Source organism: Microtus pennsylvanicus, chromosome X (assembly GCF_037038515.1).
Source record: "Microtus pennsylvanicus isolate mMicPen1 chromosome X, mMicPen1.hap1, whole genome shotgun sequence".
NCBI lineage: Eukaryota > Metazoa > Chordata > Mammalia > Rodentia > Cricetidae > Microtus > Microtus pennsylvanicus.
In genome coordinates, this window is record NC_134601.1 from 122,140,710 (window position 1) to 122,159,340 (window position 18,631).

At 40.3% G+C, this 18,631-nt stretch overlaps 2 protein-coding genes across 8 annotated transcripts in view; one reads left to right on the plus strand and one right to left on the minus strand.

Moving 5' to 3' along the window:
- The window catches only part of Ofd1 (OFD1 centriole and centriolar satellite protein), a 44,325-nt gene extending 40,945 nt beyond the window's left edge, over window positions 1-3,380 (minus strand). The window contains exons 1-2 of one of the 6 annotated variants that reach the window (XM_075958249.1): window positions 3,338-3,380; window positions 2,727-2,825 (exon numbers count right to left, since the gene is read on the minus strand). In XM_075958249.1, coding sequence (XP_075814364.1) covers window positions 2,727-2,819 — 93 coding nt within the window. In that variant the 5' untranslated portion in view covers window positions 2,820-2,825; window positions 3,338-3,380. Of the gene's footprint in view, window positions 1-2,726; window positions 2,826-2,849 lie in introns of all 6 variants that reach the window. The other 5 variants (XM_075958246.1, XM_075958250.1, XM_075958245.1 and 2 more) reach the window with 5 other exon arrangements.
- Window positions 3,381-3,416: 36 nt separating this feature from the next.
- Trappc2 (trafficking protein particle complex subunit 2) lies at window positions 3,417-16,337 on the plus strand. Of its 2 annotated transcripts, none has more exons than XM_075958262.1 (6): window positions 3,417-3,510; window positions 9,066-9,141; window positions 10,699-10,812; window positions 13,062-13,204; window positions 13,878-13,965; window positions 15,596-15,917. In XM_075958262.1, exons 3-6 carry the CDS (start codon window positions 10,720-10,722, stop codon window positions 15,692-15,694), a joined length of 423 nt encoding a protein of 140 aa, XP_075814377.1. In that variant the 5' UTR covers window positions 3,417-3,510; window positions 9,066-9,141; window positions 10,699-10,719; the 3' UTR covers window positions 15,695-15,917. The 2 variants fall into 2 exon arrangements, with proteins under 2 accessions (XP_075814377.1, XP_075814378.1); XM_075958263.1 differs by lacking the exon at window positions 3,417-3,510 and adding an exon at window positions 3,580-3,729 and having other exon boundaries at window positions 13,062-13,206; window positions 13,880-13,965; window positions 15,596-16,337.
- Window positions 16,338-18,631: the final 2,294 nt, after the last annotated feature.

Genomic DNA, 18,631 nt, shown 5'->3' on the forward strand with positions numbered 1-18,631 from the left:
GGCAGGATGATCCCCACAAGATTGAGGCAGGATAGTGAGACACTGTCTCAAAAAACCACCAATTATGACAAAACCCACAAAATAAACAAAAACACCCTATACCTAAATGACTTTGTAATTGACTATAAATACAAATTCATATCAAATAATAAAACAATATAAACTAAACCACTAAAAATTCTATAAAATTTAAAAGTTGTAGCTTAATCTATATCAGTCATTGAATTTAGAAAGTAAAAATTAGGGGCTGGAGCGATGGCTCAGAGGTTAAGAGCATTGCCTGCTCTACCAAAGGTCCTGAGTTCAATTCCCAGCAACCACATGGTGGCTCACAACCATCTGTAATGAGGTCTGGTGCCCTCTTCTGGCCTGCAGGAATAGACACAGACAGAATATTGTATACATAATAAATAAATAAATATTTTAAAAAAAGAAAGTAAAAATTAGCTAAGTTTGAGAAAATGTCATCCAGTTGGGCTAATAAGAGACTAAATAGCCAGCCATGCTATAGCTGTGAAGTGAACAAGGCTAGCACAAAAGGGCTACAGACAAAGATACCCATTGGTCAATACCAAATAAAATTGAGATGTGAGGTAAAGGACTATCAAGTCTAATTTGCAATGTGACATAACCAGAAATGAAAAGATTCTTCTATATTATAGATTGATAAAATGTAATCAATCCAGGTGGTTGAATCCAGTATCACTAATGGGGGAGTGAGTTGACAAAAGAAAAAGCTTTCTAACATTTCAAATCAGAGAGCTGGGGAGAGGGCTCGTTGCTAAAATACTTGCTGTGCAAACATAAGAAGCAGACTTCAATCCCTAGCATGTACATCAAAAGCTAGGCATAGTGCTGAATGTTTGTAATCCCAGCCCCGGGGAGATGAAGACAGAAAGACACCTGTCTTTATTCACCTTGATAACCAACCAGCCTACCCTTATCAGTGATCCTTGATCACAAAACACAAATTGGATGGCTCATAAAGACAGAAATATGCACATATGCATATGCAACTACATACACAGGAGCCAGAACACACAAGGGCACACATCCCCAAAAGTAAATATTCAATGACGTGAGAATAAAAAAATTTAGTTTGACTATATAAAATTAGGCATCAATATTTTAAAAGCCAAATAGAACACAAATCAATAGCTATTAAGAGAGCTCTTAAAATATTATCACCCTAACCATTCTCATGGAAAAACAGATATAAACGGGCAGAAAAGTACAATGAACTTAATAGTCAAAGAAATGATCGAAGCAATGAGATTTTTTTTTTCAGTGTTACACTGTTAGAAGGTGTCAGGGCAACACTGAAATATATTACCAAACTGCTTGTGAAATATAAACTGTAAAAACCATTTCAGACCCAGATACATACACTGGTAAAAATGTTCATACCCCAGGGCATAATGGCACTGGCCTGTAATCCCAGCACTCAAGAGGCAGAGGCAGAACACCGCAAACTGGCCAAAACCTACTTATGTCTCTTTCTCAGAAATGGGATTTCTCTATGCTAGACAGAAAATGACAGGCACAATAGATCATGTGTAGACTTTAGTAGAAGCTAAGCATTCAAATAGTAGAAAGTTACCTGTGTGATGTTTGACTAGCCAAGATGAATCTGTTGCCGCTAAAAGCAAGGATTTCAAGCAACTTGAGCAAACAAAGAAAGGCTCATCATATAATGTAAATTTTAAAATGATACATACACCTTATACCAGTTTATGGTTATCAAAGATGATTCTCCCTTCTGCTTTCTTTGTATTTTCTAGACAAGTCTTACGTATTTTATGAAGTTAATAAAACAATAAGAGTGGAAAAAAATCAGGCTTGCCTTTCCTTAATTTCCAATTCTAAATATAAAATGTATTTTTGAAAGGCATATTGTAATGAAACACATTGAACTAACTCTTCCACACTTTGCTGTTACCCAAATTTAAGGTGCACTAGTACATATTTGCTACTCACAGTAAATGTTCACTCTAATATAGTCTATTTTTATCTAATATTATTGACACAGGGTCTGACTACGCAGTCATGACTGACCTGAAACTGGTTAGCTGGCCGAGGCCGCCCTCAAATCAAGAGATGCGCTTGCCTCTGCTTCCCAAGTGCTGGAATTAAAGAAAGGCATGCGACAACACACCTGCTACCATTCCAGTATAGATTTTAAAAAATCCATTTCTCAAAACTGTTACACAATAAGCAATAACTTCTTCATATTTGTCTATGTAGTGTCATCAAGAGACTCTAAAACCACCTATTCTGAAAAGTGTACATCTACGGAATTCCTTGTTTTTTAGTTAGCAAAGAAATAACAGTTTCATTTTGTGTACACTGTTGTGCTCTGCTCATATTCACCTTCCCGTCACCCTCCCCACCCTGTCCTGTCCCCACAATTGTCCTCCTTCTGCTTTCATTACACATACATAACAGGGTCAAATCTAGATTGTAAACAAGATTTGTAACAGCACCTCAGACTTACTACAATGTTTTCACTATATACATGCTATGTGCTACCTTAATGTTGGTTCAATAAATCTATTATATGGTTTTTAAGACGACTGAAACTCAACATTTTCAAAATGTAGCTCACCGATACAATCTATATTTTAGTGATTTTGGAATCCAAGCCCTGGCTGAATTTAAATGTGTAACTACCTACTGTCAGAGGTTACACTGGCGAAACTAAGGACCGCCATGCCTACATCTGATACCTTAAGTGTGTCCAGTATACCCCGATCCTTAAACGTCTGGTACAGCTTTTTGCGCAGTTCATCTTGACTCAACACATCACACTTGAGGGACATGGCGGACTGGAAGAGAAAATGATGAGTTACCTAGCGGCAAAGGAGACCTGGATTTCAGAAATCAGACCAGTGGCCTCCCGGAAAGCCCTTAGATGCTTAACGGAGCTCTAACGAACATAAACAAGGGACTTGCTTTCTTACAGACCCCTGGGAAGTGGCAGGCGGAACTACATGAGCCATCGTTATCTGCTTCCTCCCGAGCTCGCCCCTCTACGGCCAGGCTCCGTGGTCAGGGCAGGCCGCGGGTGGAGAGGGAACCCCTGACCTCCGAGACCAACCTGTTTCTGGGGACCCGGGGGAACAAGGGAGCTGAGCACTCAGCCCATTAACCCGGCACGCAGGCGCACTTCCTCCCGCAGGGCGAAAGGGTGGGCGGGACCGTGACCCAGGAGAGATTCTGCACCAGAGAAAGAGGGAGACCAGAAGCGGCCGCTCAAAAGACAGTTTTCACTGCACCACAGCTATCGCCAACGTCGCTCTCTCGCTGTCTGCCGGCCCAAACCACCGGACAAACGTACCCGCCGCGGGTTGGAGCACTGTGACGTACGCGCGAGCTCAGGCCGGACGCTCCCGCCACGTCTCGCGAGAGTATGGCCCCAGATCTCGCGTGAGTGACTCTGGGTTCCCCGGCTGAAAGTACCGAGCGCGGGTTTCCGAGGCGGGCGTTTCTGCTGTTGGCGTCTCCCTACAGGTAGGATTTGGAGGGAAGTGGAGGGCGGGTGCTCCGGGTCCGCGAGGGACGTCCCAGACCCCGCGTGACGCGGATGTTGTCTTGTACCTCTGTCCTGCCCTGACTCGGAACATCAGAGCCAGCCCCCGGGGCCGCTTAATTACAGTTCTCCCAGTAGACACAGCCCCGGTTTCCACGTGGAAACGACCTCCGCGCTCTTGGAGGCTTGGCGTTCTCGAGGTCAGTCAGTTAATCCAGTGTGTCTTTGCTGCAGTGGTCGGTTCCCATGAAATGCCAGTAGTACCCTATCTCCGCACACACGTGTCTCCGGACTCTTGACAGATGCTCTCAGAAGCAAAAATCGCATCTTGTTGAGAACCACAGAGTTTAATTTTATAGGAAAAAAAAACCCACTGTGTATGTGCTGTGAGAAAGATAAAGATGAGCCAAGTGCCCAGGATGCCTAGCTCAGATTATAAAGATCCGGTCGTGGTGGCTCGTCTGTAATGCCAACACTGGGAAGACTGAGACAGGAGTATTGCTTAAAGTTCGAGGTCAGTTTGGGCTATGATGTGCCTAAAGAAGAAAATGTAAATCTGGGACTGGGGAATGTAGCTCAGTTGGTTAAGTACTTGCTTGTCATACACAGAGGCCTGGATTAAATTTCAGGCACTGCATTGAAAACCAAAAACCACAGTATTGGTGGAGGCAGAAGGATCAGAAGTTTAAGATTATCCTTCACTACATAGAGAGTTGGACACCAGTCTAGCATAAATGAGACCCTATATCAAAAAAGAAAAGAAATAAGGCTAATTGGAAAGAAAAGAAACCAGAATCCCCAGAAGCAAGAGTGAAAACCATTATAGCCAGTGAGCTAAATGATGACTAAGAAGTCTTGAGGACGGGATAGTTTAGCAAGAAAGCTGATTGCAGGTGGAAGCGATTGAGGACATCTCTATGGGGAAAGTGTGATTTTATTTTTCAGTGCCTTGACTGGTAGCATTTGGATAGTGAACAAAAAAAGATGAGCATCACAGGAAGGGGGGAATAGGCAGAGGACTAATGCCAGGGCTCACTTGGGGCCCTAGAGATTCTAGCCTGGCCCTGAGTTATGTGCTGGGGATGTTAGGTAGTTAAGGTCTATGAAGATGCTATTGGGTCATTGTTAAAGCTAACAGCACAAAGGAGTACAAAGAGTTTTGATGTGTAGCTGTAAAAAAAATAAAAATAAAAGTTGAGGGGTGGCAAGAATAGTTAGCAGACTTTATTGGAGTTGAACGAGCTTTGGGTTTGTTTTTTTTTCATTTTTTTGTTTGTTTTGGACAATTAAAGAAGAAGTTGGAGTGTAAATGATGAATTAAGGATGCGCACAGAATTAGGGACAGCATTTAAGCGTGAAGGATCTTGAGTGGATATAGTCAAAGTGAGTTTGAAGTAAGTAGACTGGCCCACTCCAGCAGAAGTGAACAACAGGATTGAGAAGCAACATAGGGAACAATGTAGGAGGACCCATGTTGAATACTGGTACATGATTACATAGCTGAGAGGCATTAAAGCTTTTGAGCAGAATACTGAAGTATATTCTAAAATGATGCTGATGTGTTATGAACACTGTTTTAAAATAGCATCAGTGCCCAAAGATATTTGAACTCTTCTCCACTGTCTTTGATCCCCAAACTAAAAAGAAGTAGATTTAGTGGTCTCTAAAAGTCAACCTACACTCACTTGGGAATGAGGGCATTGCTTCTGACTTTATAGGGCCATTTTCCCATTGGAGATCTGTCAGTAGTGTTCATATAGCTTCTCATTGCACCAGATATGTTCCGTGTGACACCAGTTTAGATTTACAGCCCTTATTCATTTGTGGAACAAATGAAGCTACTGCTGTCAGGAGCACAGGGAAGTTTCTAGAGACTGTAGAGAGATGTGCTATAAAAATGGATGGCTTTGAACTGGGGTGTGTGAATTTTATCTGTATTACCTGTAATTTAAAATGCATAACTTGGAAAGGATTTCTAAGTTCATCCTCCCGCTTGCACTGGCGGTCTAACACCATCATGCATTTTAGCGTCCTACTAACTGCAGATGACAGCTCTGGGTTTGTCCTCTAGAGCCATTTAGAATAAGTCTGTCAAGTCCAGAGTTAGCAAGTGCTTGGCCTCATGCACATTCTGTACCCATAGCTGCCATGAATAATTGATCCCAGTCATTCACTGCTGACCACACTGCTTCTCAGCACCAACTCCTGGCAGTCATACTATCTGATTAGGTTTCTGCCCCCATCCTAACCTCTCACTTTGAAATAGGGCCTCTCTGTGTAGACCTGGCTGTCCTCAGTCTCATGTGGATGGTTGTGTTGGCTTAAACTCACAGAGCTCCACCTCTGTCTGACTCCCAAGTGCTAGAATCAAAGGTATATGCCACCACACCCAGAAGTGGAAATCTCTTTTATTCCTTAATTACCTGCTAATAGGCTCATAATAGCTGTCTTGTATTTGAATGTGGTAAGTTACCTTCAAGTTACTGAATAAGTGTTAGGCATGGTAGGTCAGGCCTACCATCTGAGCACTCAGGATACTGAAACAAGAGGATCATGAGTTCAGAGCTGACCTGGGCCACAGTAAGATCCTGTCTCCAAAATTAAAAATAAAATAAAACCTTATTGGTCCCAAATGCCTATGTGGACTAGGTTAAGGTCATTCTCGAAATCTCCCTGGAGACATTTTACCATAAATTGGCATAGACACTCAGTGTTCCTGGGTATTAATGCTAAGTCATCTGTAAGTCACCCCTTATTCAGCAAATAATGAGTGCTTGCTGGCCCTTTGGCACTGTTGTAACCCTGGGGATACCATAGAGAATAAGAACAGTGTGTCTGTTCTCATTGAGGGTGCCTTTCTATCACGCAGGCTATAGGTCTCCAGTGCGTTCTTACATAGATACTAAAATAACCCAGAAAGTTTGCTACCCACCTGCTACATTTCCTTTGCAAAGCAGAATAGTTTGATGTGGTTTGTTCTTAGTTTAAGCAGAGAATGTGCATGAATAATAACTCGTTTTTGTGGTGGTGGTTTTTTGTTTCATTTTGTTTTTTTAATTTATACTGAATGAGCTACTGTACAGAAAAGGGTCTTAGCATGGTATCTGACCCAAACCAGCCAGGCAATACCTATTTGTGTTGGTGTTTTTGTCTCTGGATATACCCGGTTATAGCTGAGGACATAACACTTTTACCTGTTTTTGAAAATAGGAATAACATTTACCTATCTCTTAGCATATAGAGCCTTTCTGTGCCTATGATTTCTTTATTGTCACGTAACAATAGATGTAGATTTGTTGCTCCAAGCTATATAATTTGCCAGGACCTGAAGACTTGTTTGAATTGAAATACCTAGGTCTTGAAGTTTGCATTCTGCCCAGCCTGGCTTGTTACTGAGAAGTCACGCTTTGTAACAGAAAATAGAAATTAAGCAGATTTTCATCTTCAATTATTTCAGTGTATACATAGTGCTAGAAGCCCTGCTTTTCCTAATGGTGACCTACAAAGGCATTTGCTTTTCTTAACATAGTTTACACACTTCAGTTCTTTTTGTTTGGTTTGGTTTTGGTTTTGATATTTCGAGACAGGATTTCTCTGTGTAACAGTCCTGGCTGTCCTGGAACTTGCATTGTAGACCAGGCTGTCCTGGAACTTGCATTGTAGACCAGGCTGGCCTTGAACTCACTGAGATCCATCAGGCTCTGCCTCCCAAGCACTGGGATTAATAGTGTGTGCCACCACTATCTGGTTTTGGTTCTTTTTTGATTTTGCTCTTTTCTGCTATGTTGTCTTTGAATCCATGATCTGCCTGCCTTAGCTTCTCCAGTGCCAGGATTGCAGTGCCCGGCTTAATCTCTGCATTTGAGGTCAGCTTCAGGGGTCTCCAGGACATTGAAGAAAAGGAGCAGACACCAAGGGGAGGAGGGGTGCTGGAGAGATGGCTCAGAGGTTAAGAGCACTGGCTGCTTTTCCAGGGGTCCTGAGTTCGATTCCCAGCAACCACATGGTAGCTTACAGTACATGCCAGAACACTGCATACATAATAAACAAATAAATATTTTTCAAAAAAGAAAAGGAACAGACACATACATTGGTCAACACAGATACTTTTAAGCACAGCTGTTACTTTGTGCTTGTTTGTTTGTTAGTTCCCATTTTGAGATAAGATCTCACTACATAATCCAGGCTGGCCTTAGAGCCACAGTGGCTCTCCTGCTCCAGCCTCCCAAGTGCTGGGGAAACAGGCATGAGACAGCTTGTATTGTTTTATATGTTGGAACTCTAAATAGTAGTACTTGTTTTGTTGGTTGAGAAGGTACAGAGGTTTTATAAAGTTTAGAATAGTTGATCTAAAGTTGAGCTATTCTGTATTAGAAGTGCTAGCCCCACACAGATACTTAGTTCAAACCAATAAATTAAAATTTCAGTTCTGCAGTTAAATTAGCTACATTTCAAATGCTTACTGGCTTCCATATTAGACTACATGGTTGTACAACATTTTTACCTTGGCAGAAAGTACATTAGTGTGGACAACATAGGTTTGTGTCACCTTTGCCCAGTGACACCTTTATCCAGTGCGAGGTTGCTAAAAGGTTGTAGGTGAGTCTGGATGCTGCTGCATGATTTCTCTTACATATGGGATCTAGGTTGAATAACATTTGCACATAAAAGTAGAAGTGGGGACTATTTGAGAGAGCATATTAGTAAAAAGGAAGCAATGAGAAGGTGGTGAGGAAGTGGGGATGATTGAAGTGCATTGTGCATGCATGAGGATGTCCTAGGAAAGCCATTGTTTTGTGCATTTAATATGTTCCAAGGGAAAGAAGCTCTGTCTCACTGCCCAGATGGATAAGTTGTAAGGGAACCCTCATGTCTGTCTTTTGGTTCCTATTTTTATCTCATGCTATCCTTAGACACTTTGCTTCTTTAGCATCTGCACATCCCATAAAGGACCAAGTGTGGGGCATGATGTGGGTTATCTTTCTTGTGCATGCACTTCCTTCTGCTGCCTGCAGGCCCCCTCCTATGCTGTTGCTGGTTATATGTGTGCTGAGTAAAGCAAATCCTTCACTTGACCTACTGCAGACCTACAGCCTTGCAGCCTATTCTAGCAAGAATTCATGCTATCATTGTTTACTTGGTTCAAATTCCAAGCTCTCTACCTTTCCTTTTCTCTGCAACTACTACCAAGTATCCCTATAGCTTTGCATAGCTTTTCTGTCAGACCTGCTTATCTTTGTTACCCACTTTTATTTTTGGGCCCTTTTCTTATCTAAATACTTCTGGCTGTGTGTGCTAGATAGTCTCTGTTGCCGATGTTCAGCTCTTTCATTGAAGGGCAAAAGCAGTTTTTAGACCATAGTAAAAGGATGCCTGAGGTTAAATTTTGGCCTGCAATCTGCAAATGTAGACCCCTGTCCCAGATAATGTTCTAAATCTTAACTGTGTCCAAAGAGTCTCTTACTTGTCTCCCACAATCGTAGCCTCCCATTTTAAACTAAAAGTACTAACTTTGACTTGCTTTTTCCTTCATTAGGAAATACGTTTCAGATTTCTTTGGATTTCATTGATTTTTGTTCTGTGTGAATCAGCAAAAGACCCAGAGAGTCTTGGTGAGTTGTGATCTCTCATGTCCTCAGATATCCAGGAGGCTGGCTAGGGGTTGACTAGATCCCCACCCCAGGTTGAGGAGTTCCTAGTGTTGTCAAATATTCTTGAATGTTATTCTAGATAACGCTTACCAAGCACTCGTTGTTAGCCAGACATCCTCCTTTAGAATTTCATGCTTTACATATGTTGGACTGTGTAGGAATCTTCCTACAAGTATCAGTAAAGTAGCTCTAATATTACCACTGTTGTATAGATGAGGCAACAGACACTGGCGCCTGTGGTCACATTGCAAGTAAGAGTCAGGGCCTGGCTTTCTCTAAATCCAAAGCCCTTGTACTGAAAGTACAAACATACTAATATCCACCCATCTACCAACCCAGCTTTCTGATAATTTCTGTTGAAAGCCATGGAATAGAGCTGGTGCAGTCACTTGGCCACCAAACCTGACAACCTGAGTTTGATCCCTGGAACTCATGGAGAGAGATGACTGACTCCCATACACATGCAAGTCATGGCATGTGTGCACACACACAATAAATAAATGTAAAATTTTTTATGTAAAACCATGGAATACTTGGTTTCTGCCCACCTTGCCCAGTTTCTGTTAGTTTTGTTTGTTTTTGTTTTGAGATAGTCTCTCTCTGTTATGTAGCTCTGGCTGTCCTGGAACTTGCTATAAAGAAAATCTCTGGAAATCACAGAGATCTACCTGCCTCCCTAGTGAGTGCTGAAATTGAAAAGGCTTGTCTACCATACCCAGTAATCTGTTTCCTAAATGAGTGTATTAAGAGACACATAGGCCCTTGCCATTTTATTTGTAGCATACAAATTAAATTTTCTGATAGAAAGAAGACAAATGCACTGTATAATTTGTAAATAGATGGTACATTATCTCTTCTATATAAAAATGGTCTGTGGTATAGCTGGGTTTTAGCGTCGTCTGAGGGGTACCTCCTGAACATTTCTGGGGCAGCTAATTATTTCCTTTGCCTTTTCTACTTTTTATTGTACTTAGCTAATCAACAACCTCTTGTAGTGTTTCCAGGTATTAATATGAACATTAACCAGTATAGTACAACTTAAGCTCAACATACTCCATCAGATACAAAGACCCTTGAGTTGAATATTTCAAATTTTTCAATCATGAGAATACTTATGATATACTACAGGTTTCCTATTTTCCTTCAGAAGACATAGTACATAGTACATTGGGTTCTAAAGGACACATCACAGATATTTAATGTGTAGAAAGTCATGTGCCTATGCTATATACCAGAAAGCAGACCATGTTGTCAAATTTAAGTAAGAAAACTTTTTAAAAAAAAGTAAGCCAGGCGGTGATGATGCACATTTTTAATCCCAGCACTCGGGAGGCAGAGGCAGGCAGACATCTGTGAATTTAAGGCTAGCCTGGCCTATAGAGTGAGTTCCAGGACAGCTAGAGCTGTTACATAGACAAACCCTGTCTCAGAAAAAAAGGAAAACTAGAACTCTGTACTTTATGTTAATCATTTTAGGTCTTGGTATTGAGGACTAAAAATATTATTTAATTTGACTAGGAGTTTTTTATATTGAAGACAATGTCTGGAAGCTTCTACTTTGTAATTGTTGGCCACCATGATAATCCAGTTTTTGAAATGGAATTTTTGCCACCTGGGAAAGCAGAATCCAAAGTACGTATGCAATCTAAATTTCCTAAGAATTTTTATGTTGTTTATAATGGTATGAAATAATAGTGTTTTAGAAGTAAAATAGATCTAGAGAGATAAAGCCACTGAGATACAGCAACAATTAAATAAGGCTTTCTCTGGAGTTCCACAGACTATTAGAAACCAGCTAGGGAAGGAATGTTGCCCACTATGAAATGCTTCTTAAGCATAAGGAAATGTACCCCACCTGTCAGGGGCCTGGAACAATTTTGTTGCCTCAAAATGCCACAGTAGTCCATTCAACAGCAAATCTTATTTTTCAGCAGAACAGACATAGATCAGTTTACACCTGAGGATTGCACTGCTTACATTGTCCCCATTCTGCTGGTACCCAGGCTATATCAAGAAACTCTAAAAGCAACAGCAGGGGTGACACTTTCTTGTGGGAATGGTTCCAGAGGAACAAACTTTGGTTCAAGAATATGATGCCCATCATTCAGAGTAAGCCAAGGAGTTGGTTTTTTTAAAGTCATATATATACATACATATATATATATATATATTACAATCTTAAGTAGGAGATACTTTTCAACTATTCAAATTGTACCAACAAAATAACAAAGAAATTTGTTTATGGTATTTTCTGCCAGTTATCAGTTCTGTGTTATTTCAAAGCTTTGTTTTTAGGAAAACACTTAAGCTTTGTTTCGAGGCAGTGGCAGCAATTGCCCTGTGCCAGTTGCCACTTAAATCTAGTTTCTGTGTACTCCAGAGACCTATTAGGTAGCAGCACATGAAAACACCTTCTAACTTGACATGGTCTTAGCACTCTCTTTGGCTGCCATTACCTTCTTAAAGCATCTCCAACTGGCCTCCAATTAATGGATGATTCTCTGTCCTCAACCTCCTTCGTGCTGAGATTGCAGGTATAAGGCATCACACACAGCGAAACTTTTTCCAAGGACATCAAGAACACTGGACTAGAGGCCCACTCTACTCCAGAATCGCCTCATGTTAACTAACCACATCTGCAGTGACCCTCTTTCTAAGTAAGGTCACATTCTGAGGACCATATGAGTTTCCTAAAGGAGAGACTAGCAGTGGCTCTCAGCCTTGCTAATGCTGCCACCCTTTAATACAGCTCCTTCAAGTTGTGGTGACCCCCAGCCATAAAACTACTTCATGGCTACTTCATAACTTTCATTTTGCTACTGTAATGTAAATATCTGATATGCAGATGATCTAAGAAGATCTCTGTGAAGGGCTTGTTCAGGTTGAGAACTGCTGCTCTATACTATATAGAGTCTATTTCACAGCAGGTAGCTTTTTGAGAAAAGCACTGTGAAAAAGAATTCTATAGGAGTAAGACTACATACTTGGTTGTATGTAGTTGTATGTAGGTTGGGAATGTTCTCTACATTATAGTGAGTCATTCCTACCTTCTTTTCAGTTAGGCCGTTTTGCCCACGAAAAGAACACTCCTGATTGTGATAGGATTGTTTCTGCTGTTAACAGATGACAATTCACAGTTAAAGCTGAATATGACCTCCCCACCCCCAATCCCAGATCCCCAAACCATGTAAGCTCTTGTTCTGCAAGAGGCCTATCATAGGTCTTCACAACTGTCTTTACTGTTTCTGCTCAGGAAGCCTGGCTCTCCCTGTTGCCTCCAGTCCTTGAGGCCCCATATGCATGGTATCCCTTTGTAGCTTTCCTTGACATCCATTTTGATCTGGGAAAAGTGCCCTCTTTGATCCACATCTGCATCACTTTGTGTGTTTCTCTTCTAAAAAGATATGGGCTTCTGGAAAGTAGGCTCTGCCTTATTTTTCCCCTAAAAGTAGTAATCTCTTTACATATGATTAGTTATAGAATTTGGTAATTGCCTTCTCCCAGCATTCAAAATATAATGTTTAATAGTCAAGACTTTATTAATTGGCTCTTCCTGTTATGAGTGATAGATATCAAGATGATAAAAACATAATCTTTTATATCTCATGATACCAATACACGTAGTAAATGCTAAGACTCCTCCCCTAAGAAAAATATGTATGTACAGAATAAAAACCAGGCATTACACCTGTATTCCTAGTACCTGGGAGGCTGAGGCAGGTTCAGGAGCTCCAGACCATTCTAGGCTACATAGTAAGGCCATATCTAAAACAAGAGAAAACACACGCAATACACACAGATTGACAGAATTTCAGAATGAATTGTCTGTGGTACCAGTGCCATATGGAAATGTACATCTTTCTCCATTCTCTGTCATTTAGGATGATCACCGTCATCTGAACCAGTTTATAGCCCATGCTGCTCTTGACCTTGTGGATGAAAACATGTGGCTTTCTAATAACATGTACTTAAAAACTGTGGACAAATTCAATGAGTGGTTTGTATCGGCATTTGTCACTGCAGGACATATCCTTTCCTTAATAGTTTGCTTTCTGTTGCTATTATAAACATCATGATCAAAACCAACTTCAAGAGGAAGGGGTTTATTTAGCTTGTACTTCTCAAACTACACTCCATTGTTGAGGGAAATCTGGGCAGGAACTGAAGCAGAGACCATAGAAGAATACCGAATACTGGCTTGCTCAGGCTTATATTCATCTACCTTACTTATACAGCCTAGGCCCACCTGCCTATGGATGGTACTGCCTACAATGGACTCAGCCCTTCTACATCAGTTAGCAGTTAAGAAAATGCCCCTCAGACGTTACCACAAATACTTAGCCAAAGGCTGAGTTAGAAAACAAGAACTTGAAATGTAAAGGCAGTCTCTGATTTTGAAGACTTCTAAGAATCAGGCTGCCATGAAAATTTTTCACTTACATTTATTTTTTTTTGTAAACATGTTCAGCCAATAATTTTAAAACTAGGGTTTATCTTAACCATACCAAGGGCTGTTTTACTTTATTTCCTAACTTTAAAAGAGTACACTCTCCTTAAGCTAAATTGACTTTAAGCCAGTTTATGTATTCAGCTTTGCCATCACAAAACACAGTTTATGTGACCAATGTGAAGGTTATCTTACCAGATGATTGCTTTTAATTTTTCATTTCTAGTAAAGATTATGCCTTAATTTTTTCACATATGAGATTTATTATGCTTCATGATGTGAGGCAAGAAGATGGAATAAAGAACTTCTTTACTGATGTCTATGATTTGTATATAAAGGTATGGTATACTCTATAATTTAAAATAATCTGATTTTTTAAGTGAGAGGGCTAGAAACAGTCCAGATTAAGGCATAAAAGAGCATTTCTCTTATCATTAGTAATTCTGCTTTAGTGTTTTCTAACATATGTTATGAAGTCCTTATATTAGCTAGGGAACTGATGAATTTTAGCTTTATGTTAAAGCAAAGTATTCAAACCCTAAATTAAAAGAATTATAAGGCACAATGGCAGATGTCTATAATCCCAGCACTTGAGAGGGTCATGAGTGTGAAGCCAGCTGGGCTACCCAAGAATTTGAAAGAAAAAAATGACTTCCACTTAATAGCAGTATAGTGAGACTATTTTAACTGAACCTATTTGACATTTACCATTTGTTTACATAATCCAAAAGGCCATATAGATTAATCCACATAATGAATACAAGGTAGATTCAAGATCCATGTTAGCGTATATAGGTCATATCAATCATACTACCATTGGTTAGCTGTGAGTACTTTTTTGTTGTTGTTGTTTTTTGAGACAGGGTTTCTCTGTGGTTTTGGAGCCTGTCCTGGAACTAGCTCTTGTAGACCAGGCTGGTCTCGAACTCACAGAGATCCGCCTGCCTCTGCCTCCCAAGTGCTGGGATTAAAGGTGTGCGCCACCACCGCCCGGCAGCTGCGAGTACTTTTCAAAACAAAAATACTGGAATACAGAATTCCTGAAGAGGTGCCAGGTAAGGTGATGCACGTCTATGATCCCAGCACTTGGGAGGTAGAAAGGGAAGACCAAGAATTCAGACCCAGTCTCAGGTATTCGGTGAGTTTGAGGCTGCTTTGGATTGACCCTATCTCAGACAAACAGGTGTGGTAGTTTACACCTGAATTCCAAGCCTTACGACACAGGAAGGATTACAGTGAATTTACTGCTAATCTGTGTTAGAGTTCAAGGCTAGGCCGGATTACAGAATGAGAAACTCTGTCTCCCAGAAAAATTTTCTTTAAGGGGGCATTTTGTTGTTTGTTTTTAAGATTATTGCTGATTTGCCTATTTGTGGGGGCTGGGGAGAGGTGGCACCTGCCATGGTTTACATAATGGAGAGAGTTCAAGGTAGCTTGCAGAAATCAACTCTCTTTTTACCACTCGTGTCCTGGGGATAGAAGCCTGGTTGTCAGCTTGCCTTTAGGCACTGAGCCATTTTATTTTATTTTATTTTTGAGATAGTCTCCTGTAGCCCTACCTGGCCCTGAACTCACTGTGCTGCTAAAACTAGCCTTGAATCCTGATCCTCCTGCACCTCCCAAATGCAGAAATTGCAAGGGTATGCACCCACACCTGGCTAAGATGTTAAAATTTCACAGTGGGTATCCTTTGAGAAGCCCACACAAATGCCATGGGTGTGCCTTACTTCCTGGGTGTCTCTTTCTCCTTAGCCCTCATGATTACAGTCTATATTTAAGTTCCCTTTTAACATCCCAATTCTGTTTCTAAAAAAAAAAAATAATAGAACACTTTCAATGAGAATTAAAAATGAGACCCAGACTTTTGTCTTTGCTAAATTTTAACTGAAAATGTAAATTTCCTTTAGCAACTGTAATTCATGAGCCTCTTTGCTTTAACAGGCTTACTAATACCTTCTTCTTTCCTAGTTTGCAATGAATCCATTTTATGAACCCAATTCTCCTATTCGATCAAGTGCATTTGACAGGAAAGTCCAATTTCTTGGGAAGAAACACCTTTTAAGCTAAATGGAGAAAAACTCTGAAATAAACAGTATCACTGTCGTGGGCTATACTCAGGAATGTGTGCGCTGTAAGTAATTTGAAACAGCCTAGTACTTAAAATTGTACATTGTTTTCATGTTGATTATCAGCATTAATATTTGCTTGTCGAGTGTTATTTATAAAGAATTCTTTACCAGTAATTTAAACATTTTTATTTAAAAGCTTGAGAATGAACTTTTGCCTTTCCTGATTGAGATAATTTGATCTTAACTTATTAAATTCAAAAGCAAATGTCATACTTAATATTTGTTAGATTTAAAACTAAAAGCTTCTGCAGACATGAATGAAATTGAGTTATTAATACTTTTAGAGATAGTCTTTTTAAATGCATAATACACTACAGTACCAAGAAGCTGAAGCAGAAAGCCTCTGCCATACCAAGTGTTCCATGCCTACCTGCCTGTCGGGCTGAGAATAGTGATCCTGCTCTCTATCCTAGACCCGTGTACACTGCATCAGTTACAGGCCACTGCAAAATGTATTCCCTCTGGTACCTTATATTCCTGTTTCCTTTCTCTTAGTAAACTAAAAGTTGAATGTACTTGTATCTGTACTTAAAAATGTAATAGAGCTCTGGTATTACTAATAAAAGCCTGAGTTACACTGACATTTGTACTTAGCCTTTTAGACAGTATACAGAGTGGGAGGTGGCAGGTGTGGCTTCTATAAGAAATGTTGGTTTGATTTTACAATAGTATATATGCATGGAAATTCAAGTAAACCAGCTTTCCATGTATACACTGGGAGACTTTTCCATTCTCATTTTTGAGTAAGCAGTTCTAACTAAGCCTTCTTGGATCTTTTTGTGAAGCTGTTACCATCGCTCTTTGAGTTCTTAAATAAAAACTTACATTCAAGATTGTAGTAGTTAGATGCCTATTTCTAAAATCCAGCCCAACACCAATACTTTTTAAATCCCATTTCCCTACTGATGTCTGAAAACTAATGTGGTAGGTACATCTCACCCACAGATCACCTCTCAACTAGCTGTCAAAGGCACAAGAGGTGTTATTCAGTAGTTAAGAGTATCTTCTGTTCTTGCAAATGACCCAGGTTGGCTTCCCAGTACCTAGGTGGAGCAGTTCTAGAAGGATCCAGTGACTCTGGCCTCCTTGAGCACCTGTACTTACAGGCACATACTATTAAAAATATTTTTTTTAAATTTGAACAATGCTAATAGGAGAGACCCAAATATGTACTTATCATATACCACTTGTTTCACCCTCAATGAGCACAGAAGCCACACCCAGGAAGGTGCTATAATTCCAGACAACCAAACAGCATCATATTATAGCATGAAGTCAGGGTGAGACTTGGTTTCTAGCCCCAGAGAGCAAAAGGGTACCTTGCAAAGAGCCTTCCTTTTCTTCAGGCTTAGGAGGGCAAGATGGGAGCTAGGACCATTCACTTTGTGTGAATATATTGCCAAAGTTAAGTACAAATTTTCAGTATGACTGTCAAGTAGCTCAAGGGGAAGGAAGTCCAGCAATGACTGAGACTTCAGTGTTCAAACAGAAAAACTGCATTCCAGCCATGGAGCCGGAACCTGTGTAAGGGGTAATAACCTTATCTGACAAAGCTTAGATCTGATAGGTGATGTCCCTACCAGATGTGAAATTTTATGTTGGCACAAAATTTATAGTATACATTATACTCCAAAGGAGATCCAGATAAAAATACACAAACCTGTTTGTGTCCTTTCTGTAGCTGGAAATCCCTAGGGTACATCACTCAGTATCACCCATGTTTTTGTTATTTCTCATATATAGGCATCATTATGTCTTTGTCCGTGCTACTACCTGTGGCTTTTTAAAGCTTTTTATTCATTTGTGTATGAAGTTTGGAGGGAGAGTACATGTGCCATGGCACAGGGTTTCTCTTTGTAACAGTCCTGGAACTCACTTTGTAGACCAGACTGGCCTTGAACTCACAGAGAATCTGCCTGCCTCTGCCTCCTCAATGCTGGAATTAAAGGCAGAGCCACCAATGCCTGGGGTGTTTTAATTTTTAAGACTCTCATACTTCTTAGACAGTCCATATCATCTCAGAAACCACAGACTGGCTAGACTTCCCCTTTTACTAGGAACTTATATTGGTCCATTTTTTTCTATTTAACACTTTACTGCTGTTGGAGAGAACTTGGATCATAGTGTTATTAATATGGAAAGTTAGTGTAGAGATTAAGACAGTTTAAAGACAAGGAACATCTGGGATGTTTTCATTTCAACTACAAAGTTTCTCAGAAGGGTAAAAAGAGCATAAATATTTCTACTCAAATAGCCAAATGCAGCTTATCTGTTTTCCAAATTCAGTATATGCTTCTTAGGACAGAATTTAATCAGAAGGCTGTGTTCCTACACAGCTTACCCTTAGCTAACTATGACTCCTGTAATGAAAGTCAAACACCATATGGTGACTGCCAACAGGGCCTCCCTCTGCAGGAGCAGTGAAGTACAAGTTCGACACAGTTCCTTCTATCTGCTTTCTTCCTGGGCAGCTGCTTGTCACTTCCACCGCCATACATAACCTGCTTAGTTTCCCATCTTGTGCTTTTCTGCTTTGTCCATCTTTGTCTAGGTAATGACAGCCATCACTGCACCCGACTTTACTCAAACAAAAGAAAAACTCTACCTCCAGCTACCTTTTCATTCAGTGTTAGCTACAGTTTAATGCCAAGGCTAGCCCTTAAGATTTTGTTCTCCTCTTCCTCATGGTTTATACAGTTGGAGCATATGTAATTATGTTAGCCAGTATTCACTTACTTCTTTAACACAGTGTGAAGCTGGGTACTCTTTCTCCAGATATAAAACTTTTCTTTTATCACTGCTTGCTCTAACCTTTTGAAAGTTGACTTTGAAAACCAACTAGTATAACCTTCAGTAGTAAACTGAAAGTTATGAA